The 22,519-nt window shown below is 43.3% G+C and overlaps 1 protein-coding gene across 1 annotated transcript in view; it reads right to left on the bottom strand.

The window, feature by feature from the left end:
* Positions 1-507: 507 nt before the first annotated feature.
* NPNT (nephronectin) overlaps positions 508-22,519 on the bottom strand; it is a gene marked incomplete at its 5' end in the record, with an annotated part of 45,779 nt that continues 23,767 nt past the window's right edge. The window contains 9 exons of the mRNA XM_084262811.1: positions 508-721; positions 1,899-2,146; positions 5,532-5,630; positions 6,012-6,107; positions 13,611-14,033; positions 15,902-16,024; positions 17,153-17,287; positions 21,142-21,261; positions 22,070-22,189. Of these exons, the coding sequence (XP_084118937.1) occupies positions 626-721; positions 1,899-2,146; positions 5,532-5,630; positions 6,012-6,107; positions 13,611-14,033; positions 15,902-16,024; positions 17,153-17,287; positions 21,142-21,261; positions 22,070-22,189 (1,460 nt within the window). The 3' untranslated portion in view covers positions 508-625. The remainder of the gene's footprint in view (positions 722-1,898; positions 2,147-5,531; positions 5,631-6,011; positions 6,108-13,610; positions 14,034-15,901; positions 16,025-17,152; positions 17,288-21,141; positions 21,262-22,069; positions 22,190-22,519) is intronic.

Genomic DNA, 22,519 nt, shown 5'->3' with positions numbered 1-22,519 from the left:
CACACACAGACACAGAACACAGCAGTAGCAATATTTCCAGACGCGGTGCCTACTCTAATTAACTGCTTTTTGTTAATACGGATGCAACACCTAAATAAATGCTACTTAATGGGAAGCAAACCCTTCTTCAGAGGTCAGTGCAGTAAGCCAGAGTTCCGGTCCAGGCTTCCGCTATGTGAGGAGATTCCACAGCCTCATCTATCCCACTGTCTACCAAACAGAAGGAGTAGGACTATGAGAAGATACTGACCATCAGTTAACACAAACTTTGAGCTGGAGCTTCCTTTTGCCACCGTTTGTAATTAATTCTCCCTTTTTCACAAGCGCTCCTCACATGAGCACTTGCCAGGCTTAACGGGGCACAACGTTACTACTTACAAAATACAATCTAGGGGTAAGGATTAATAGAAACAACCAGCACTGGTGGGAGTGCAGTTCCTGGGTCCTGGGAGGTGCTCTCCGTGGTTTTGAGTGGAGTTTCAGTGTGATTGCACTTAGCAGACCACTAAGAAGTTGCTGGTCTCTGATGATGACAACTTTTTTTCCATGCAGTTCTGTTCCAGAGCTTGGTAGGAATAGCAGGAGAAGGGCTGGAGGCAATGACTCCACTGGTCCACTGTCTTTGCTAATGCTCCTCGGAGCAGTATCCTCTCCTCAAGATGACATCATCTAGTCCAATATCTCCAGTTCTTCCTTTCCCTTTCTCCCCTTTGAAAATGACCTGGGAAGAGAAATAGAACAATTTGAGTGCAAATATAAAGTGAAATGAAAGCAGTTCTGGTTGAGAGACATTTTACCAATAGGAAAGCAAAGCCCAGGAAAGCTCAGGCGATCGTATCTGACTCTCAAAAGCCTGTTTATTGACCCTGCTCAGAATTACGGCTGCTTTTCTGATCCGACCCCTCCTTCACTTTGGCAGGATCTTTCTGCAGTTCCACACAGAGTCCCTCCAGTTGCACCATCTGCTGAGGTGAGATGAACATCCAGGTAAGAGAATCTCAGGTACTTTCTACCTATCACCTCTGCACTGTTTTCCTTGTCCCTCGTGGCAAACACATCAAATCCTCTGTATTCTGAAAAATGCTGTCCACAGCCTGTGTTATAGCCTGCTCCCACCAGGACTGGTATGATGTTGGATGTTACACAAGTCAGAGCGAAGCAGGCCAGGAAGCACCAAAGCCCCTTCTACAGATCTGACACAGAAACTGCCTTTGCAGCTAAGCAGTAGTTGAAGAAAAATGCTGAGCTTTCGCTCTATCAGTTTATCACCCCCATTCCTAAGATTTCCAGGTATGAGAGACTTTCCAGGGCACTTTCAGACAGCTGCTTCTGTTGCACTAAACTGTTTTGTGTTATTGGTGTACATCCTTGCCCAGGTCAGCTACAGGTACTTTGAAGAGCACAAAAACATGTGTGACTCTGTGTGCAACCTCCCTGCATTATCAAATATTAGTTATTTTCAATATCTTTACCCTGGTTTAGCCAGTTATTAAGCCACAGGGGATGATTCTTCCTATTTCAAGGCACTGTACAATTTATAGCATTGGTCATGAGGAACCTTGACAGAGGCTTTTTGGACATCTGCGTGCAGCACACCATTGTCTACCAGACTGCTCCTTCCTACACAGCAATCCCTCAGAACAGGCTCTACAAGGCAGCCCAGGCCAGGCCAGTGTGTCTCCTGTCTGTACACGAGGTGTTGTGGTGTAAAACTAATTTGAAAACCACAGGATGTGCCTCTCATCCCTAACGTGCTTCCACGGGCAGGGATCAAAGTACTAAAACCCAGGCTGAAATCGCACCCAGAAGACAAGCAGCCCAGTGCTACACCTTCTCAGCATCTTCAGCTTCTCATGCAAAAACCCAAAAGGCAGCACATGGGGTGTATCAGTACTCACACTCTTGATGCCCAGTCCTCGCAAAGTGATGTGTGTCTGTCTCCAACCGTGGCCACCATTCCTTCCCCAAATGGCAGGTCCATGAGCACCATTTTTCCTTACAAAGACCTGGAGGGCACCGGAATGCACCTTGTGCCTAAATGACAGGCACAGGTCACCTGCCTGAGCCATGTGACCCAGTGGCAGGATAAGATGCGCTGCTCTTCCTTCTTTGCCCTTGGGGTCTGAGACAGACAGATACTTCCCCCCTGCAAAAGAAAAAGCAGTTATAGGTGTTTAAATTCTATGTTGCAAGACTAAATGCATATGAGTCAGTAATAAAAAAATAAAATCAAAAACCATAAACGGGCTCCTCAAGGTCCCATGGGTCTCAACTAGAGCACAGACTTGCTGAAACATGCACCAGAACCGCTGCATCTGCCTCCTGCAAGGTAAGAGTTACAGTGCTGCTCATCTATTTGCACTAGTGCCAGGTTAGGTCTTTCTTATCTAATTTCTTCCTTACAAAGCAAATAACCTGTCTTTGGAAAAGTTTATGTATTTGTGTCTGACAGCCCCTTGGTGCCTACGTGATTTTAAATCCACGCTGACATTAAGGCTACCATGTATGTTTACGCACCTCTTAAGCTATTTTTGCTGCTAGATGATGAATGAAAAGGCCAGCAGAGATGTTATCACATAACTGAGCTACGGTTCTGTCCTTTCTCTTTTGTGTGGGGACTCTGCTACCAGGTGACATCTCAAAGCATATCCATTTGCAAACACGGGCAGCCTTTTTGTTTACCTGTAATTTAAACTCCACCTGGAGTAGATAAAGCTAGAAATAGTAAGGATTTCCAAATGGCTGTAAGCTTGATACAAGGGCTGGAGAAGGCCTCAGGGAGCGCGAGTTGTCAGTCAGCACACAACATTCAAACCCCCGGTGTTATCGCTGATCATGCGTGAAGTGAAGGGGCCTTCATAAAACCACCTAGTACATGAAGAGCAGAGAACCCCCCCTCCTAGGTATGGCGCTGTCCACTAAGCCTAAACAACAGCAGAGAGGCAAACTCTTCGGGAGTCCCACATTCCCTTGCACACCGGCACTCAGAGCTGCCAGAAATGAGGCTTCTCAGCTTGCAGAAAACCCGTCCCTGCCGCCTGTTATGTTTGTACTTTTCATTGAAACGCCTACAAGGTGGGTGATAACTCTGAGATCGGAACTCACCACGGGGGTGTCACCTAAGAATTATTTAAACTTTTTTAAAATTTCACTCTGTTAGTAAAAATTATTATTTCAAAAATCAGATCAGATTTTTTTTAAATTAAAAAACTTCAAGTTTAATGAACTTAAGGTAAAGGTGGTGTGGAGGGTCCTTAGTTGAGGCCAGTGATGTAGAAATACTGTGGGTTGTGGTTTGTTTTTCAATATTGTTGATATCCCCAGTCTTTACTTAATTATAGAGAAGTATTTTACATTTAAATTGTCCCCTGCTACAGCTCAACCAGAGCTTTATTTTCTGAAAGTTTCTTTTTGAACACCACAATTATTTCCCTGTAAAGCTGTGACATCTAATGACAATGCACCAGGGCTTGTCACACGCTCAAAAGGAAAAGCAACCTTGTCTCCAATTCACTACTTCCACTTAGTTTTGCAGCTTCCTTTGGTCTCAGTGAGATTTAACAAAACAAAGTATTATGCTGCTGTCTGGGGCCCCAGATCTGCGCTTGGGCATGAAACGGGATCCATCTGTCCAAGGATCTGTTCGGGTTTTGGTGGTGGTGTTTGTTTAAAAATAAGCCCCACAGTTTAAATAAGGGCAGCTGTTCGCTGTCGATAGGACTGGATCGCTGCAAAAGTACTGGCCTGACTCAGGAACTGCATCTGTGTCAGACAGTTGCAGTGACCGACCCTGAGCAATAGGAAAGAGAGGTAGGTAGCTCAAAGCTATTGCAGCTGTAGGCAAGTCCCTGCAGGAAAAGGTCCCTCCTCGTCAGCGTTTTCTGCTTGCAGGATAAGCTTTTGGAAGGCTTCAGCACGGCACCCGTCAAAACCCACGTTCTGATAAACCAATAAATAGCAAACTTTGAAAGGTGAAAGCAAACACTCAGGAGCAAGCTGTGAAAATAAATCTCTGCTACAAGGTATTCCAGACAGCAGGGAGTGGGTGGCTGACTTCAAGGGACTAGTTTTAACAGGTTATGTCAACAGCAGCAGAACATACACAGGAAACAAAATCTGAGATTGTCCCTGACAGGGAAGCAGCACAGGAGGAAAAAATTACACTAAAAGGCAATTAAAAATCCTAGTTCTGGGACTTCAGATGTAATAACAACAGTTCTCAAGTAAAGACAATGCATATGCTTCCAGTGACTGACCTTCTCAGAAACAAAGCAGTTTTAAAGCCATTGTTTCAAAAAGGCGCTTGAATTACACGTGATCTTTTTTACACACCAGTCTGCAAGCAGGAGACACTACGTGTTTTCTCAGGAGGAAGGAGCTCTGCTCTCCGAGTCACTTGTGGGAACTTCTAAGGAGCACAGGCTGCACAAGAGCATTCCTGTGGGTGGGGAGGGGGCCTGCCCAGTATGTGAAGAAACAGCCTGGAAACGGTGCCAGGTCACCTGCTGTGGTGGCAAACGGCTGTCGCGTTGATGGCATCTGCAGTGAGGTGGTGTGTGAGGAAAATGGCTCTGGGTGCCCTCACCCTCCCTTAACCTGTAACATCTTACCGCCTGACAGCGCCTTTGCTTCCCAAGTCTGCCATCCGCTCACATAATATAAGCATTGTGCACTTCAAAGGCTGCTCCTCCAGGTCTGAAGTAATCCCATCATTACGGGGAGCCAGGGACGTGTGTCTAATCCCCTGCACTGTGGGGCGAACTCTGCTGGGGGAAGGGTACTCAGGCAAGGACAGCCAAACCTCTCAGTGCCTCAACAGAGGACAACATACAACTGACTTCCAACTTTGTAGATGTGCAGTTCTGCTGGGGCTGCCCCAGGAGAGGCGTGCGAGCAGCACCCGTGCCAGCCTTCTCCCACACTGCAAGTGGTTACGGGACACTCCTCTGCGAGGGCACTATTTACGATCCCAAACACACCCCATTTCAGAAGTCTCTGCAGCGTGTCTTCCTTCCAGTTACTTAACAGCTCCGCTCTACAGAGGTTGTGGTAACCTGGAGTAGGATTCAATGAAGTCAAATGGAGAGGTTAAACCAGAACACTGTATCTGGCAGCAGAACAAAGGCTACTGCCCGCCCTTTCCCTCATTCTGCTGGTAATATGGAAATTACTGTGTTTGCAGCATGGTTTGAAAAATAAGCCTTGTATCCTTATAAATAACAGTTGTTCTCTAGTCTACATTTTTGTTCTGATTCCTTTAAGACCCATAATCTTCTACTCAATATATTTACTTCTCCTTCAGAGACATTCCTATTGTAAGATACCAGCTATGATAAAAGTGCAGAGTCTCAACTGCTCTTTCGTGTTGGGAGTCCTCAGTTTTGATTTTTGTAAACAAAAGAGCTGTGGGGGTAAAACAGATCCTGGAACTAAAGGGAACAGCAGCTGTGTGTCAATTCCTCATCATGTCACGAGCCTCAGGCCTGGGTGGTTCCTCACTTACAGGGCGTGATCGTACACATGTATCCTACCTGACAGGTCTCTCACTGGTTCCCAATGCAAGTCATCATCTTTGTCCTTGATCCATCCGCACAGACCGCTATCAAAATCACAGCTGTGTACCAGCACACCTAGGCAGGGCAGAGCAGAGCAGAAAGTCAAAAGAAAAAGCAGCCAACCAAGGAAAAGGTGCTTTGGATTGTTTGCGCTGGGGTGGCCGACGTTGCAAGCCAATATGAAGATTAAATGCAGCAGAAGGAGCACTAGAAAAAGTATCACAAAAACACTAAATAAAAGGGATGCTACCATTATTATTAACAACTGACACCATTCTTGAGCAATATCAGGAAACAAAACTAGCAAGGTTCACTTACGTGAGGTTTTTTCCTTTTCACAAAGCTTAGTTGAAACAAGGAACATAAAATACAGGAGTCCTGTAACAATGTATGAAACCCCAAGAAATCTCAAAAAAGCCTAAGCCCTCAGCCCTGAACAGGAGATGTGATCTTTACCTGGGTCATCATTTGCTTCAAATTCATCAGCGGTAATCCCTCTTTCAATTTCCAGTATTTCAAACAGATTATTGCTCACTCCAGGCTGGCGGGGAACTGTGAGAGAAGTAGATTTTCAGAAAGGAATGAGATAAAGGTAGTTAGTGACCTACTTCTTTATCGTTAATAAAACCCAGCAGAGTGGCTCTGGGCATTGTGCTTTTCTTGGAGAATTCAGTATTTTTAATTATATTTAACATGAAGATTCACAAACTTTATGGCTGTGATTCATGGTTTACGTTGTAACGTTTATCTGAGCTCTGTAAAAGGTGACTCCAAAGCTCTTCCGCTGGATGTTCCTTTTAACCAGAAAAAGGAAAAAAAAAAAAGGCCAAAAAATGCTTTCACCTTGAGGCACACCCCTCCCCTGCAAATGCCCTTTTTAAAGGTAGTGGTTTCTCAATAAAATAAAGCCACATTGAAGTCCTTGCTCATCTTCCACAGATGGTCATTTATGGGAGAACCTGGAAAGGCAGCAGCAGTACTTGGAAGAGGCCCCGCAGCCACGGAAGCTTCGAAACACGGCTGGAGGTGCTGCTGCTGAAAGTGCCAAGGATTAGTGCTCCCCAGGCAATGGTTAGGATTGTCTGAGAGTGGGGAAGGAGCTGGGATTCACTGTAATTCTGCTTTCTGCTTTCCACCACAGTCTGTCCTTCAGCTGCTGCTCTGAGCTGTGAGGAGATTAACGGGCCCAGAGGTTATTAGACATTCAGCAGCCAGGAGAACCTGAAGTTTAAGAGGTTGCTGTGGGAAGGGGATGGCTGCCAGAATCAGGTGGATACAAAGACTTCCACTTATTTCTGAAGATGCAGGGCCAGTCATCTCCAGAAATTACATGCCAATGTCACACCTGATGGACAGCTGTCAACTAGAGATAGAGCTGTGGTGGAAATTCCTCAGTTAGAGACAGGTCTAGCACGTAATTAATGACAGTAGTAATGCATTTTGAACATGTCCTTAGATGCTTTAGCCACCTCTGACCCTTCTGGCATTTGCAAGGGCTGTACCTATTTAAAATGATGTGCTTTCCATTTGCAGCACTAAAATAAGTACCTTGATGTCTCTGGCAGAATTGAGACGATTTACACAAACTGAAGGATTCCTTCCAGGAAATCGAATGAAAGGTAAGAAGGAACTTCTGCACTAGGACATCATGTAGATGGCACTGCTGCAAGGGCTCCTCTAAAGCCAGTAGACAGAGGAAAGCAAAAAGCAAGAACGAAGGAGATTCCTGCTTTTTGGAATTACAACAAAATAAGCAGCCTGATAAAAGGTTGAAATGGTAATATATATTTTAAAGTAATACCACAGGCTACCTATCTTGGATGGAAATTTTGTATAATAGAAATAAATAAAAAACTTAAAATCTGTAGAAAAATTAACAACTCCTTAATATTTTGGGTTTTTTTTAATAATTCTGTCTTTTTGTTGGTTTTGGTTGGGGTTTTTTTGTCCTTTATATATTTTGGGTTATGTGTGTTTGCAGTCTAAGATATTAATGCCCAAACAGCCTAACGGACTTACCTTGGGTAGTAAAGGCCTCTTTGTTTTCAAGGATACATCATTTGTAGTAGTATTTTTGCTGCTTTGTTTAATCTGGTATTTTGCTTATGTGATTAGAATGTTGAGATTCAACACGAAGGAAGCCCAGCCCACAAATGTGCCCAGCCCACACCACCCAGGCCAGTCATCACCTTGCAGTACAAATACTAAAGGCAATTTACCGCAAGGAGCAAAAAAATCAAACCAGGGATGCCCTGGAACCATCGCCTTCCCTTAATCCCTCCCAGCAGTACACATGTCCCTCCTAAGAGCTCTGACCTCTCTCTAGGTGTGACAGCAGAAGAGGCACAGCGTAGCGCTACCATCACACCTGACAGGACACGCTGTTCTGACACGTGAGAGTATACATGCTCTACACTGCTCTAACTGCATTACAGCCATGGACAACCAGGAGCAGTAGCTCATGGTGCAGACCTGCTTGGGCCCCCACACACTCACCAGCAATGGGATGCCCGTATCCTCTTCTCAGGAAGTTTACACTGAACTTGACACTCAGCGTCTCCATATCGTCCTGGTCTTCCCCTGCACCTTAATTTTAGTTTTTCTTGGGGACCAAAGGCTGAGACCACAGAGAGGTAGGTAAAAGGCTCTGAACAAACACTACAGAAGAGAGCACTGAGGAAACCTGCTGTTGTGCTCTGCGATTTGTAGGAAAGTCAGGGGTTAAAGTCTCTGTGGATCCCCTCCCTGATCCCCCATAGCTCCTTGTTTATAGAACATAGAATCACAGGGTTGGAGGAAACCTCAAAGCCCATCTAGTTCCAACCCCATGGGCAGGGACACCCTCCACTAGACCAGGTTGCCCAAAGCCCCATCCAACTTGGCCTCAAACACTGTCAGGAATGCAGTCAATACCACAGGAAATAAGAATAGTTTATTTTCCAAACTACTGCAGTTTCCTTTACTAAAATACCATTTCTGATGCTGTGCTACTTTATACAAACACGAGTTACGTTTGTGCACACGTACAGGCATTCTACAATTTATAGGTTATATATTTGCTTATAATTAAAGCTCTACAATAAAATATTTCTTCAAAACTTTTCTCTAAACACTGTTGTTATGAACGTGTGGCAGAGCTCTAAACCAGTCGCTTCAGTGCCCAGACCTAATTAGAGGACTGCGGGCTGGATATGAAACGAGAGATGCAGGACTAGATGTGATCCCTGTGTACACTGTTTTACCTAATAAGTTGAGTGGTGATCGTGGGAGAAAGCATTTGGCACAATTATTTTTGCAAGCTTTCCAAGCCCTCCCTGTGTACTTTATATCGCGTATCAGCGTGCGTTTCACTCCACTCCAGTGGTTTGATAAAGCTTGTTAAATATAAACTTGGCTTCTTTTTCTTGGAGAATTTAAGCTTCGTGTGAGCCAATGCATCAACAGTACCATATTCTCAAAGTGCATGAGCTAAATTCTTCATAGATGTGTGCATGGGGGCGGGGAACATTCAATAACCATGTAAGGTTGATTTCTTTTCAGGTTTCTTTATCCTTTGGCAATACAGTAGGCCTTGTTTCCATTTACTTTCTAACTCCTGAGTTTGGGACTATAAGGGGTAAGTGTATTTGGGAGTATAAGGGCTCGTGTGTATATGTCATGTTACTTGTAATTACAGATTAATCACTGTTTTGGTGTTACAGTGTTACAAAACCAAAACAAGGAGTTATTAGTAATTATTATTACTATTACTAATGCAATGTTCTGCCTTATGACAAACATTGCATTCTTGTGTGATTCCAATCTACACAATAATTGTGGCCAAGCTTCCCACCTGTTAAAAACAGGGGCAAAAAGGGGGAAAAAAAATGACAAAGATTTTTTTGACTGAATAACTACAATTGAAGGTTGTTCAATTCCACCTCGAAAAAATCCCCACAAGTGCTGAGATTTCACACAGAACTAGTAGAAAAAAGCTAAAAGGAGGGGTAGTGCAGAGGGCAGTGACACTCCATGAACAGGAATACATCCTGTTTTCCTCCAGGGAGGACTTTATATGTGCTGGGCTAAAAAGAAGGGGCAACAGAGAAGTACGCTTCACCCTTTTACCTCACCGTCTCCAGCATACATTGCCTAAAACCCACAGATTCCAACTCTGCAGTGCGATTTCAGGAGGGGCTTCCATGGACTGTCCTACCCTCTACAGTACCACTTGCATAAGAGGGGAGAGAAGGTGCAGTGGGTGACCACCCTGAAGTGCAATCTTGCATTCCTCGGGCTGTTAGAGGACTCGTTAACTTTCACCAAAATCAAGTATCATATACTTGTCAGACAGCCTTGTGGAAATGCAACCTGCCAGCTCTCCTGCGAGCAGCAGCTCGGGAGGGGAGGTGCAGAGTGCTAACTCAGCTGCCCGGAAACACAGCTAAAATAAACAGCCTGCAGAAGCTTGCACATCACAGCTGGGGATAAAACGAGCTGGAGGATCGATGGGCGGTGTGATCTGTGGGACTCCTAGATCTTATGACTTAGCTCCAGAGTGCAAACAGGAACAAAGTGCCCATCTTAAATGCCCATCTTAACATTAAGACAAATACATTTTAGTAGGTGCCAGAAGAGCACAGACAAATGAAATGCGATTGTAAAATGACACTGTTCTCGTGGTGTCAAGGAATTTAAAAAAACCCTCCACATTCTCTACTTTTAGCTTATCCCTTTTCTCAACAGTTCCAAGGATCACATAACTGCATTGACTGCACTAAGGACTTACCAGTCATTGAAAGGGGGAGCAGAAAGAGTCAAGTTTTAATCCAATTTTTAAACTGCTTGAATAGCTGTTATGAGAAAAGTCTCCTAATTCCAATCTTTTCAGCTCCACTACAGCCTAAGAAGGAAAATCACTGAACTATCTTTTCATACAGATAAGGGGGGTTGTTCTTGCTCTGCCATCTAGTATTATGCTTGCTCTTTAGGTTTGTGGTTTTAATGCTTATCACCCAGATCCTGATGGTAGCAGACATACACAATGTTACTGAGGAGTTCATTCTCTTTGTTAGACACTTAATCCATTTGAGTAACCAGAAGAGATTCCTCTGCACTTCACTGTAGCTTGTATCAGTCCCAAAACAGTTAAATATTAAGCCCTCACTGCATTCCTCCCTCACTGCCTTCCCCCATATCCATATCAGGAGAAGATTATCCTTGGTGCCAGATTCCACTGTCTGCATCTAAGCAGTTCAAAGGCCAAGTGTAGGAATCCATTTTAAAAACTATTCAGATTCTGTTCTCCAAAAAACCAGCTCCCCAAAGCGAGCTGCCTTTTCAGAAGAGGTGCAAAGCATCTAAAGCAAAGCAACAGCCCAACACCTTTCAAAAACCGCAAAGGCATTTAAATAACATTATCAGCTTTATTATCATCTGTATCACCACTGAACAGGCCAACGTGACTGGTCCTCATCTGATTTCAAGCTGAGCAGCACATTCAAGAATCCTCTGCAGTGAAAGCTTAGGACAGGTTTAATCAGCCTGTGGGAAACAGGTCAAATAACAACAGAGGGAGAAAACAAGGAGCAACGAGTCACCACGGGTAAGCTCAGGAAAAGGTTATATAGTGAAAAATTGCAACTTGAGAGGCCTTCAGAAAACACCTACACTTGCCCAGGCATGTTTCCTCTCCTGACCTGGACTCATCCTAGACCACAAGGATGTTTGCAGGATTTGGCCTAGCAAACCAGGACATGTGTCAGCATACAGCACACTAACTACCCTTTTGCCACGGACTGCCTAACAGGAGTACCACCTATTCAGCAAAGCAGTGCCTACTGACATGTTAGTTTGTAATACGGTAGGTAATATGTGGCTACAACTTTTCTATCTGCTTTTCTAGATGTCCCACATGATGAAATATAACTTCTCCCCTACACCACAGACTTCTACAGTAACAGGATTCAAAAGGTGAAGTAACACCTTACTCTACTAGCAATGCTTTTCTTGACAAGGTAGCACATTCTTCTGGAAGAGAACTGGTTGCACCCAACTGCAGCTTTCAAATCCTAAACAAATGCCTGCGGACAGAGAGAAGGTCAGAGGGGAAACCAGTGACCACTTCCTAGACAGCCAGAAGAGAGAAAGAAAGAATGGAGAGGAAAAAGAGAGAGAATAAAAGACACTAGCTTTTTAAGGATCGCGCTACTAGCGCCATGCAAATCCCTGCCATTCCTATGCAGCATAGGGTGGAATATGCCTTCAGACACACGTATGTGTATCAAGTCTATCTTTAGTAGGGGATAGAAGAAATAATATGGGATTAAGACACATATCACTGACTTGATCTGAGGAGACATCTGTCCTGTATTGCCTACTGAGGCCAGTAGCAGTTGAGGTGCTGGGCCCATTGGAATCCTGCCGTATGGCGCACTGAAGCCTTTGAAGCTATATATGTGCATCACAGACTCACAGGTGGCAGCTCACCTAAACAAATGGTTGATAAACACTTTGCAGAGATCATTTTTTCCTGTGGCTGTTGCATGTACTATAATGTAAGCTTACACAAACTTCAAACGCTTTTGCTGTCCTCCCTTCCAAACCCCTATACCTGAAGAACACATATTGAAAAGCATTAGCTTCGAACTCTAGCCTCCAGGGAGAACACAGAGTGACTAATTGTAAATAATAAGATTTATACAGATAATTGTTAATGACTTCATGAATATAGCTGAAAACTACCCTTCTGCTTTAGAATTCCAGAGAACACTTGCGATGCGAGACACCTGGGAAGTGTAACACTACAGTCTAGAATAACTTCCACAGAAGTCTCTATTTTTAACAGAGAACATTGAGTCTGGGCAGTCTTACTATATTTCTTTTGAGAATTTTACATTAAAATGTTTTTATATACTGAACTGAATATCAGTTGTTTAAAAAACAACCTTGAAAAACAAAAGCACACTTCTCTGAGCAGTACCAGGACTTATCTTCCCAAATTTCAAGTCAGCTTTTGACTCCATTTTAAATTTATCAAACTGTCTGCAATAGATAAACGTCACCAGGGAAAACAAACAATATTTTACAAGGAACAAAGTATTTCACTGTGTAACTATCTAAGAGAACATAGCTCAAGAAATTACCCCACAGATGCAAGGGCAACTGGAAAAAAAAAACAACCCCAAAAAAACCCCAACATGCACATTGCTTGTACACCTGCTCTGAGACAGCAAACTTTTCCTTCTACTACATTGCTTCAGCAGCTGTATTCTACATCAAGCTGAAGGATACAGGCTGAAGCAGCACACCCTCCCTGTCTCTAAAATTAGCAGCAGAACTAAAGATGAAATTGGGTGTTGAGTTTTTCTTGGCAGACACGTGTAACTCGCTCGGCATGTGGCAGTGGTGTCTGCTGTGGAATGCACTACAGCGGGCACAGGAACAGAGCTGCAGATTTCAGAGCAGCTCTTAAAATGGCATGTGTTCGTGCTGTGAGAATCTTTATGATCTTCTGCTTTCCATGTATCCACTTGCATAGATGCAGTCCATTAAGTTAGCCTCTATGTTATTTTTATGCATTTTTCCCATTGCTTAGTCATAAACATCCAAGTCTATTTGAATTCATACAATATAGGTGATGTCACAGTCTTTAGGTAGTCAGACACAGTTTGCAAAGCTATGGAAATAGGTCAGGAGTGACTCTCAACTCCCTGAATGTTAATCTGTTCACCATTCATGAGTTAAGTTGCATTTCAGTACTTTTCAATAAAATAACTTCCATTTCTCCAAACCTGTCATCTGGAAGCATCGTTAGGTTAAGCAATTACACAGGATGTTACACACATAAATAGTTTTAAGAAGAAAAATAATGAAATTTTTGATTGAATCAACTCAGAACTTTTTGTTCAGTAATGAAATTAATTATTTGTGAAGATTCACCACATGATGATTTTCAGTGTCATGTCTCTCTTCTCATTCATAAAATGTTCCAAAAAACCCAAGCAATACAGTGCATGCTTTCACCTCACTGCATCTACAGTTCTGATAAATGAAAGGGTATGTAAAATTACTTACTGAACACATCTCCTCGGGGTTTCTGAGGGTCTGGCTGGATCCTGTTGTCATCTGTAATTCCTTGGGAAGGTGTAGTTTCAGTGGTAACATATGAAGGCTCTTCAGTTGTTATCAGTGGAGTTCTCTGTGGTGGTAGCGTAGGTCTTAAAATTGTAGGTAGAGGTGGTGTTGGAGGCAAAGGCCTCGTCACTGGCTTTGTTACTGTCCTTGTTGTCACTGGCACATACCTCGTGGTTGGCTTTGGTGTCAGTCGAGTTGTTGGCCTGGGCATAGGACGAGTCGTTGGCGTGGGCGTAGGACGAGTCGTTGGCGCGGGCGTAGGACGAGTCGTTGGCGCGGGCGTAGGACGAGTCGTTGGCGCGGGCGTAGGACGAGTCGTTGGCGCGGGCGTAGGACGAGTCGTTGGTCTGGTCACTGGCCTTTCTGTAACAACAGCGGGTACATACGGTGGTCTGAGGGGTTGCCTCGTGCCTCCAACATCAGGAATCCTATCGGTTATACCACTGCCTCCCCCAGGAAGCGTGCTGTTGCCCTTGAATATATCATATGGACCAGGTGGTTCAATCATAACATTAGGAATAACTGCAAAGAGAATCAAAATGGACCAAAATGGACATCCAAGTATTTCGCTCCAGAAACTAAATATATTTCATTATGACACAGAGAGCCTTTGCTGAAATAATTTCTCTTCTTCTGAATGTTTCCACTAATTAGAAACCTATTTTAGCATCAGCAGTGCTGAATTATTGCACTCCTTTAAAGAGTACTTCTTATTACAGCAGTTTAGAGAGGATTCAGAATGACTGAAGGGCAAGAGACTTTCATCACCACCTCTTTCCAAGCATCAACGCCTTTCAGAGTTGGCAAAACTGACCCAAAAGCACTGCTAGTAAAAGAGCATGGTCAGGGAGATGTGTGTTAACCAGCCTTCTAAACTGGACAAGTTGGTATGGAGGAGCAGAGGCAAGTTTTAGCAAGACCCCATTGTTACAAGCGTTTTGGTCATGGATGGGCAGATGCCTTTGGCTTAAGGAACTTCTCTTTCAGCCCTCTCCACTTCTAAACTTTTCTTTGTCAATAAACATTAATCATTTTATAGAGACTGAACCTAAGCCAGTAGCCTTCATGTAGATCTTTACCTTTGCTAAACACCAGAAAACTAAATAAATGGCCTTTATTCAGCCCCCACAAAAAGGTGAACTGAGCACTGTGTACACCTCAGTGACACAGCCTACAGTACCATCTCCCCCAGCGTTTCAATAAGAAAGGACAGCAAATGGGAAACTTGGTTTCACAAGGGGTGTTCCTGCAGACATGAAATGCAAGAACATCTGGGTTTTTATTTATAGTTTTCTATTTGTTAATAAGCCTTTTATGTCTCACTGAAGGTCTTAAAAGCCCCAGTAAGAACTCTGGTCACATATTTTGTGTACAAGTGCTTCAAATATAACACACAGTTAAAATGAAGAACTACTGTTTGTTAAACAACGAACTGCTTGAGGAGGTTTTCTCTTTGGCCACCTATTTATTACTATTCTTTTGAATACCCTGTGGTTTTCACATCTTGTTATATCAAAATATATATATCAAATGCACCTTAGGACTGTGTTCCAGCAACACACGTTAAGTGTGTCCACCTTGGCCAGATCACATTACCATGACAGCTACAGCCAAAGGAAACAAGTCTGCAGTGGCACTGCTCGTTAAAGGGGTCAGCGAGTCACCAAAGACCAGAATGATTCTATGGACGCAGGGTCCTCAGAAAGATTCAGCAGATGTCAGAGAGCTGCACAGTCCCAAGGGATGTCAAACATGGGGGAGCTCCAGTGGCCTGTTCTGTACCAAAGGGGTGGCAGCTTCTCCTGAGAGAAAGGTGAAGAAGGGAATTATCCTTTTTCTCCTCAGCTCTGCTCACATCTGAGGAGCAGTGGACAGGGTGAGCTGCTGAAACAGGTCAGTAGCAGAGCATACATAACAACAGGGTATGAGTAATATGTACCGTTTGACCAGACCTACCCTGCTTACTCAGTTGTTCTCATCCTGAAGCAATTTCTAAATCAAAGTGTGAATAGGGAGAGGTGAATTTCTTTCTAATTATGAAAATGTCTCAGGGAAAGGTATTTTTAACATGGCATGCTAAGACTCAGAAAACTCTGACTACATTCCCTGTCCCCTTATTATGTATTAAAAATAGTTAAGAGAAACTGAGCCTGACAGCGCTGTCTCTCAAAATTCACAACACGGGACACATGTACTTTGGGAATTCCTTTTTTAAAAGGAGCGTTACATACGTATGCAGCTTGTTCCATTGTCTCTGTACCCTTCTTTACACTTGCACTTGTAGGATCCTGGTGTATTGTAACATCGTGAAAAACTACCACACTGATGGTGGCCAAGGGAACATTCATCTATATCTGCAACAGAAAGTTACAGGGAAAAAAAATCATTTACATCGAAGAGACTTGACTTTCCCTTGTGAAACCATAAATAGTAGTATGGTCATTATGAAAACATCACTAATTTTTAAAAATTTAATAAAACTGAATTGCCAGTGGGAAAAAGAAGAGAGTCACAAATCAAAATGGTGACAGGACATCTGGGTAAAAGTTCATACCTCAGCACCAGCTTCAGTGATGGACTGTGGGTAGACTGCAGTTGAGATCACGAAGATCACAATTTTAATTACCACTTCTTAAAGGTGACATGGTAAGGAAAGGAAAACTGATTGTCTGAATACATGTGTTCTTAGTCACAAAGGTATTAAACTGTTTCCATAAAATGCTTACTCTGTTATAGATCTCTGTAGATGTTTCTATGTCAAGTAGAAACTGCTTGAAACATCTTATAGGGCATTTCCATGTTTGTTGTTAGTAACGCAAGCAAAAGTCTCCAAACTCCAGTACTCTACATAGAGATTTCTCTCCAAAATGTAAACAAACCTAAAGCAATGCCTCATTATCTCCACAAGGTCCTTTCTTCAGTGAAAGGCTTATAACCACTTGAGGCCCTGGGACACTAAGACAGTAAGACCTGGGAACATCTTTGTGGAAGGCCATACACCAGCTGCATTCCAGACTCCTGTCCAGACAAAGACAGGTTATTTCCCAACCTGTTTCAGGGAAAGCTGGGCAGCCTGGGTTGGAAGGAGTGAAGCTGTGCTCTAGCCACATTTCATCATCTTGAATCTTAGAGTATGCTATGGAGCACACCTGCATTACAGCTCAAATATACTAAGCTCATGCACTGCTCCAAACCTAAAACTGCCTGTGTACAGCGAAACCTGTGGGGAAAAAGGCTTTGGAAAGGGATTCCTGGGGCCATCAGCTCTGGTCTCCCATTAGCTTCCACAGGAGAACCAGTTACAAGAATGGGGGAAAAATATAATCTTTCTTATTCGTAGTGTCTTTCTATAATCCACCCTTTCCTAAAACAACCTGCTTCAACATTTCAGCCATAATAATCAATGTTCCTCTTTAAACCACTAATTTCAGTTTGGAATGTACAGCTCTATTACATGCTCATCAGAAATAAATTGTTATTACCATGGCATTGGTATTTGCCTCCGATGTACATTAGATCAAAGCCTTTATGGCACCTGCAAACGTAGCTTCCAAAAGTATTCACACAGTGCCTAAATCGTGGACAGATAACTCTCCCCACAGCACATTCATCAATATCTGTGGAAACAAAGGAACTGAATTATTTTTAACAGCAGTTAAAATACAATCTATACTATCTAATTTAAACTGGTTTCACATAATGAAAAACTTAAGGACAAACAGACACTTGTCCTTAAAATTGTAACAGTATTTTTCTGAAGAAAAGCTATTTTGTATTATTTGTGCAATGTTCTTTTGTCCCACACCAAGCCCTGCCTGGTATAAAGACAGCACCTGGCTTTACAGGCAAGGAATAATAATCAAAACTATCCCAGTAATTATTTTTCTGAAACATGCCTGCAGTACTGTTCCCGTAGCACAGGTCATACATGCACATGCACAGTACCTCACCCCACAGTAGGACATGTTTGGTTTGTTTTTTTTAAAGTATCAGGTGTCCCTAATCCAAGACCTGCTCATTGAGCCTATCAGGAAATCATCATCTCTTCAGGACTTGCTCTAAACAAATGCAGCTCAAGCTAGTGGCAGGGGTGCAGTATTTCTCAGTCCCCTAACCAGTTAGTTATCACAGGCTAAATATTTTTTGGGCACCTCCTCTTTGCAATGTCTTACCCTTCACAATGCCTGTAGCTCACCCATCTTTCACAGAGAAGTTGGTTACCTAAGTGACTTTAAAATAGCCTAAGGTGCTGAGATACGTGGCTCCTATTTGGCCTGTCAGGGGCTTGTTACAGGACCTGAAGCCGTGCTTCAGCAAACTATATCCAGGCAAGGACAGAGGAGTGGGGAGATGTGAGTGATGCTCAGTAAATGTCTGATGCTCCTCATCTCCCGGGAGATGCCGTTGTTCACTCTAACAAGCCAGGCTGAGGCAGAGGGAGCAGCCAATGCTCACCCAGCGCTGCTTTCCCTCTCTGGGAAGCTCTCAGAAGTCAAGCTGACACATTAAAGCTGCTTGAGCTGCCACTGACTTCGTAACCCTTGGAAACCGAGCTGAAGTCTGCTGAGTGCCTGAACCCTAATTCCTCACTGAGGTAGAGACCTGGCATGCACGGCTGCCTCTGGCACACACAGCTTCTGATGGCTGTTGGTTATCTGCAGAGCACAGTTCAAGCCTTTGCTCTGCAGCTCTATCAGGCCCTTGATCTCTGAGAAAGCAAGATTTTGCTCTCCACGCAATTCTTTTCCCAAAAGGAGCACTTCAGCTACAGGTGTCAAGAGTGCAAAACAAAGCCAAGTGATTGATGCCCTGCTGCTTGTGAAAGAGGTCTGCACAGGGCAGAGAGAACCTGAGTTTCTCGCACAGCACAGAAAAAGCATTACCACAAACCTGCTGGTTGGTTAGGGCAGCTACCCCAGGCAGGGGAGATGTAGCTTCAACTTCTCCAAGCTGCGTTTCCTACAGTGCACAAATAACTGTCTGGATGGGCTCTCCCAAGCTGCTCCTGCTGGCACTGTCCCACACTGCATGTGAAGAATTGCTGGGGACAGCAAGGAGTCAGCCCCTGAGCTGACTCCTGGCCCGTCAGACCACACCAAAATACCAGCTTTCCTTTCCTCTCAGATGGGACTGCTTCCACAGTGCCCAACTGCCTGGATCTCCCTATAAATCTGCCTCTTGGATTGAATATATCATTAATGTTTTGGGCTTCAGGCACATTATTAACAGTTTTACAAATCCTACTGTGTTCCCTACAGTCATTTAATTTGCAAGCCACAATTTTCTAGTCTTTATCAAAATATTACTTCAAGGATGCATATTTCAGACTCTTAATTACTATGAATTAGTTTTTGGGGTTTTGTTTGGGTTGGGGTTTTTTTAATCTTGAAACCACAACTTCAAATAGCAATTCAGTAAGAAAAAGATTAGCCACTAAATATACCTCATCATGGCATGGGTTATGTTCTTTAAAACCTAACATAGGTTGTCCTGCTTTCCCCTCTGTGCATACCCATGTTTTGCAAATTCCCATACAGCAAGAAGTGTGTTAGATGATGGGAGCACTGTAGTGGCATTGTTTAATTTTCTAGGCAGTTACACATCCTAAATAGACAGGACTGAACTGCTAATCAATGTGCTGTTGAAAACTGGCACAATTTAATGGAAAAAAGTAACAGTCAGCTGCTTGCATTTAATATGAGAGGTGGGTAGATGCTTGTTACTGGTGGGAAAACCACTTTCCGATCATTAGCTAGAAGATGGTATGCAAGTGCTTACAATTGGTTAGTTTCCTACAGCTCTCAAATAGTACAGTGACTGTGGCTACTTTCCAGTCCATGGACCCATGCCGATTCACTCCTGGGCCCAAAAGGTTTGAAGCTGTTTCCCTTTGCCTGCTGCAACATGCTGCTTCCTATGGAAGCCAGGGCAGGACGGGGTGATTTGTATTCTGGTCTCAGCCTGGTCTGCAACAGAGGTGCATGCCCAGATTCAGTGCCAGGGAGCTGCTCCAAAGGCACATAAAAAGCAAAATGCACCAATAAGTGTGACAACCAGTATTCAACTGAATACTGAATTGATTTTCAATACTTTAACTGTATTAAGTAATGCTAATTTTTATTTAGTTTATATTATGTACCTTGGTAAAACTTTGGTGGCTCTTTAATGATTGTCTGGAAGAACATTTTAATGAGAGAATGATCAGCATAAGCTAAACAAAGAATAGAATAATAACTTGAGGAATTTCCACCTGTGCTAAAACTAAGTATCACATTCCCTGCTCTCTTTCAAACTCTCCTCAAATAAGGATTTCATGAGCAGCAGCCAATACACACTTCAATGTTCTTAGCATCATCTACACCTCTATTTGTACTGTGGCAATATCCAGACCCTCACTGGAGCTGGCAACCCCAGCAATGATGAGCCTTTACACATGTGAGGAATCCATGTCCACAGTGTGATTAATCACAATTCAATCCCCTCAGTATGTGACAACGGTGGGGAGTTTTCTCCTCTTCTTTCCCATACATAGATGTGCCAACTGTGTACTTCAGAAACCGTTTGACTTAAGAGCCGAGCCTGCTCCTCACACCAGAAGATCTAGAATCTGTTCCTTGCTGTGCAAACACATTCTTAGTCAGCATGGGTCAAGCACCTGGAGAACCACCTCCCCTGTGGACAGCCACAAAACCCAAATGGATAATGAGTGCATCCACATTCTCTTGCATTCTTTCAGTGCAAGTGTTTTTACTGGTTATGGAACTGGAGCACTGCATAGAATATAAATAATAAAATCACTAGAGCATCATATCCTCTCAGGATGTATAGTTAATGACTAATGAATTCACATGTCACGCTGCTCTTCAGGCCATGGTAGAGCGTGACACAATGCAGCCTGATTAACCATAAGCTTTTCCATGTTCAGAAACATGGGAATGAAGTATTTCACTTTCATACAGTCCAAATTCCCAGGTTTATTTTAACCTGGAGTTTTCACAGCACAGAAGGCAGACAGTAGTTTCACTGCCATTAATACTGGGAGCGTGCAGACCTTCACTTCATCCCAGTATAATCTCAATGATTGGCACAAATTATCCCTGTTTTCCCTGAGCCTAGGCACCACCTTCCTTGTTGGGTATGAGGGAGACCTGACCTCTCCATCCCTGCCTTTTTTCTGTAGGAAGGCACTTTGACGCTCCGTTATCGATGGTTTAACAGACCAAAGTAACAGGAGCGGGAAGGGCCAAGGGCTCGGATACAGCACCCTGTGCAGGCTTTATGCAGCCAATGAAAGCTGCAGGACTGGAGGAAAACACTGAGCAACATGCCTACCCCAATTCTCATCAGTAACATCTTTAAACTGCACATATAGTGCATTCTAAATACATGTGATAAACTCTCTTGAACTGCATTCAGTGTAAAGGTCAAACATTTGGGGTGGGGGAAATCAAATCCACATTCAATCACATACCTACGCAAGTCCTGCCGTCAGGGCCTAGCTGCAGCCCTGGAGAAGGACAGCGGCAGCGCACTTCCCCTTTCAGCACATCACAGCCATACTGACAGTTTGCCATCGAGCAGGAAAGGGCATCTAGGGAAAAATAATTGAGCATATTTAGTTAAGGCCTCTGATTAGTACTGGAAAATGCCTAAAAGCTTTGGTGAATTAAGATGTTGTATAGTTATGATAGAAGTGGAATAATCCTTGAATTTGACAGGTATCCATTCTGGCTTTAAAAAGCAAATGTATATACAGTAAAGTTTTTCTTTCCACAAATTACATCTTTAAGGAAACAAAAAAGAAAAAAAAAAGAAACCCACCACAAGCATAGCAGGTTGTGCCATCGAATGCAGCCCCCACGAGGAATACAAAGCCCAGTATGCACCATAAACCCTCCTGGACAGTCCTGCCATCTTAAAATAGGAGCATCTCTAATTAAAGGTAATTTCTCTCCCCTTCTCCCTGCCCAGTCACTCAAAATATCTACTTTTATGAAAGCAAGTAGGAACCTGATCTCCAGAGAGATGACAGTCAACCAACCAATATCTGCAGCTTCAAGGATTTTACATTCCTAAGGACATAATACAGCAGAACTGCAGGCTTCTTGCTGCAATGAACACTGCAAGCACTTGTCCTTGAAGGCCAATTAAACGGTGATTTACCACATTGAAGAATGCAACTGGGGAAACTTGTAATAAAACTAATAAAACCAAAATATCTGCTCTTGTTTTGTTCAGCTTAATTTCATTAGAAAAAAAGAAGCTCATCTTGTACAAGTGCCTAATTTCCAGCACAATTAATCTTTTATTTTGGGATCAGTTTCATACAAGTTTCCAAAGAAAACCCAGGCAGGGATACTGAGGAGCTTGAAAAAAACAAGCAACAAGCCTTGCCGTACTCGAGCACGTTCCATCTGGCATGAGCATGTAGCCGTTCAGACAGTAGCACTTGTAGCTGCCGTAAGTATTCATACACCGGTGTTTGCACGGCCGTGGCTTTAGTCCACACTCATTCAGATCTGAAATGAAAAGTACAAGGGAAGGGGTGGGGTGGGAAAAGAAAACATACAAAGTACGTGTGAAAAAACTACTAGCTTGAGTTCCTTGAGAAAGAAAGAAAATGGTAATTAGCTTTTTGTATGCAGTCCAGCTGATAGCGAGTGTCTGGAATATCCTGCATGAGAGCACTGTTCAACCCCGCTGCTAAGTGGCATATTTTGTTGTTTCACAGAAACCCCTTCAGAAATGGCAGTACTAGCATTAGATTAAGTGCCAACAGAAGTTTCATTAGGGAAGGCACAAGCTCAGGCTGCCCACATCTTTCCACTGTTCATGTTGATGCCATGTCC

Source organism: Gallinula chloropus, assembly GCF_964237585.1.
Source record: "Gallinula chloropus genome assembly, chromosome: 4".
In the NCBI taxonomy this organism is placed as follows: Eukaryota; Metazoa; Chordata; class Aves; order Gruiformes; family Rallidae; genus Gallinula; species Gallinula chloropus.
Note: the sequence above shows the minus strand (reverse complement) of the source record. Positions and strands in the feature narration are given on the sequence as shown.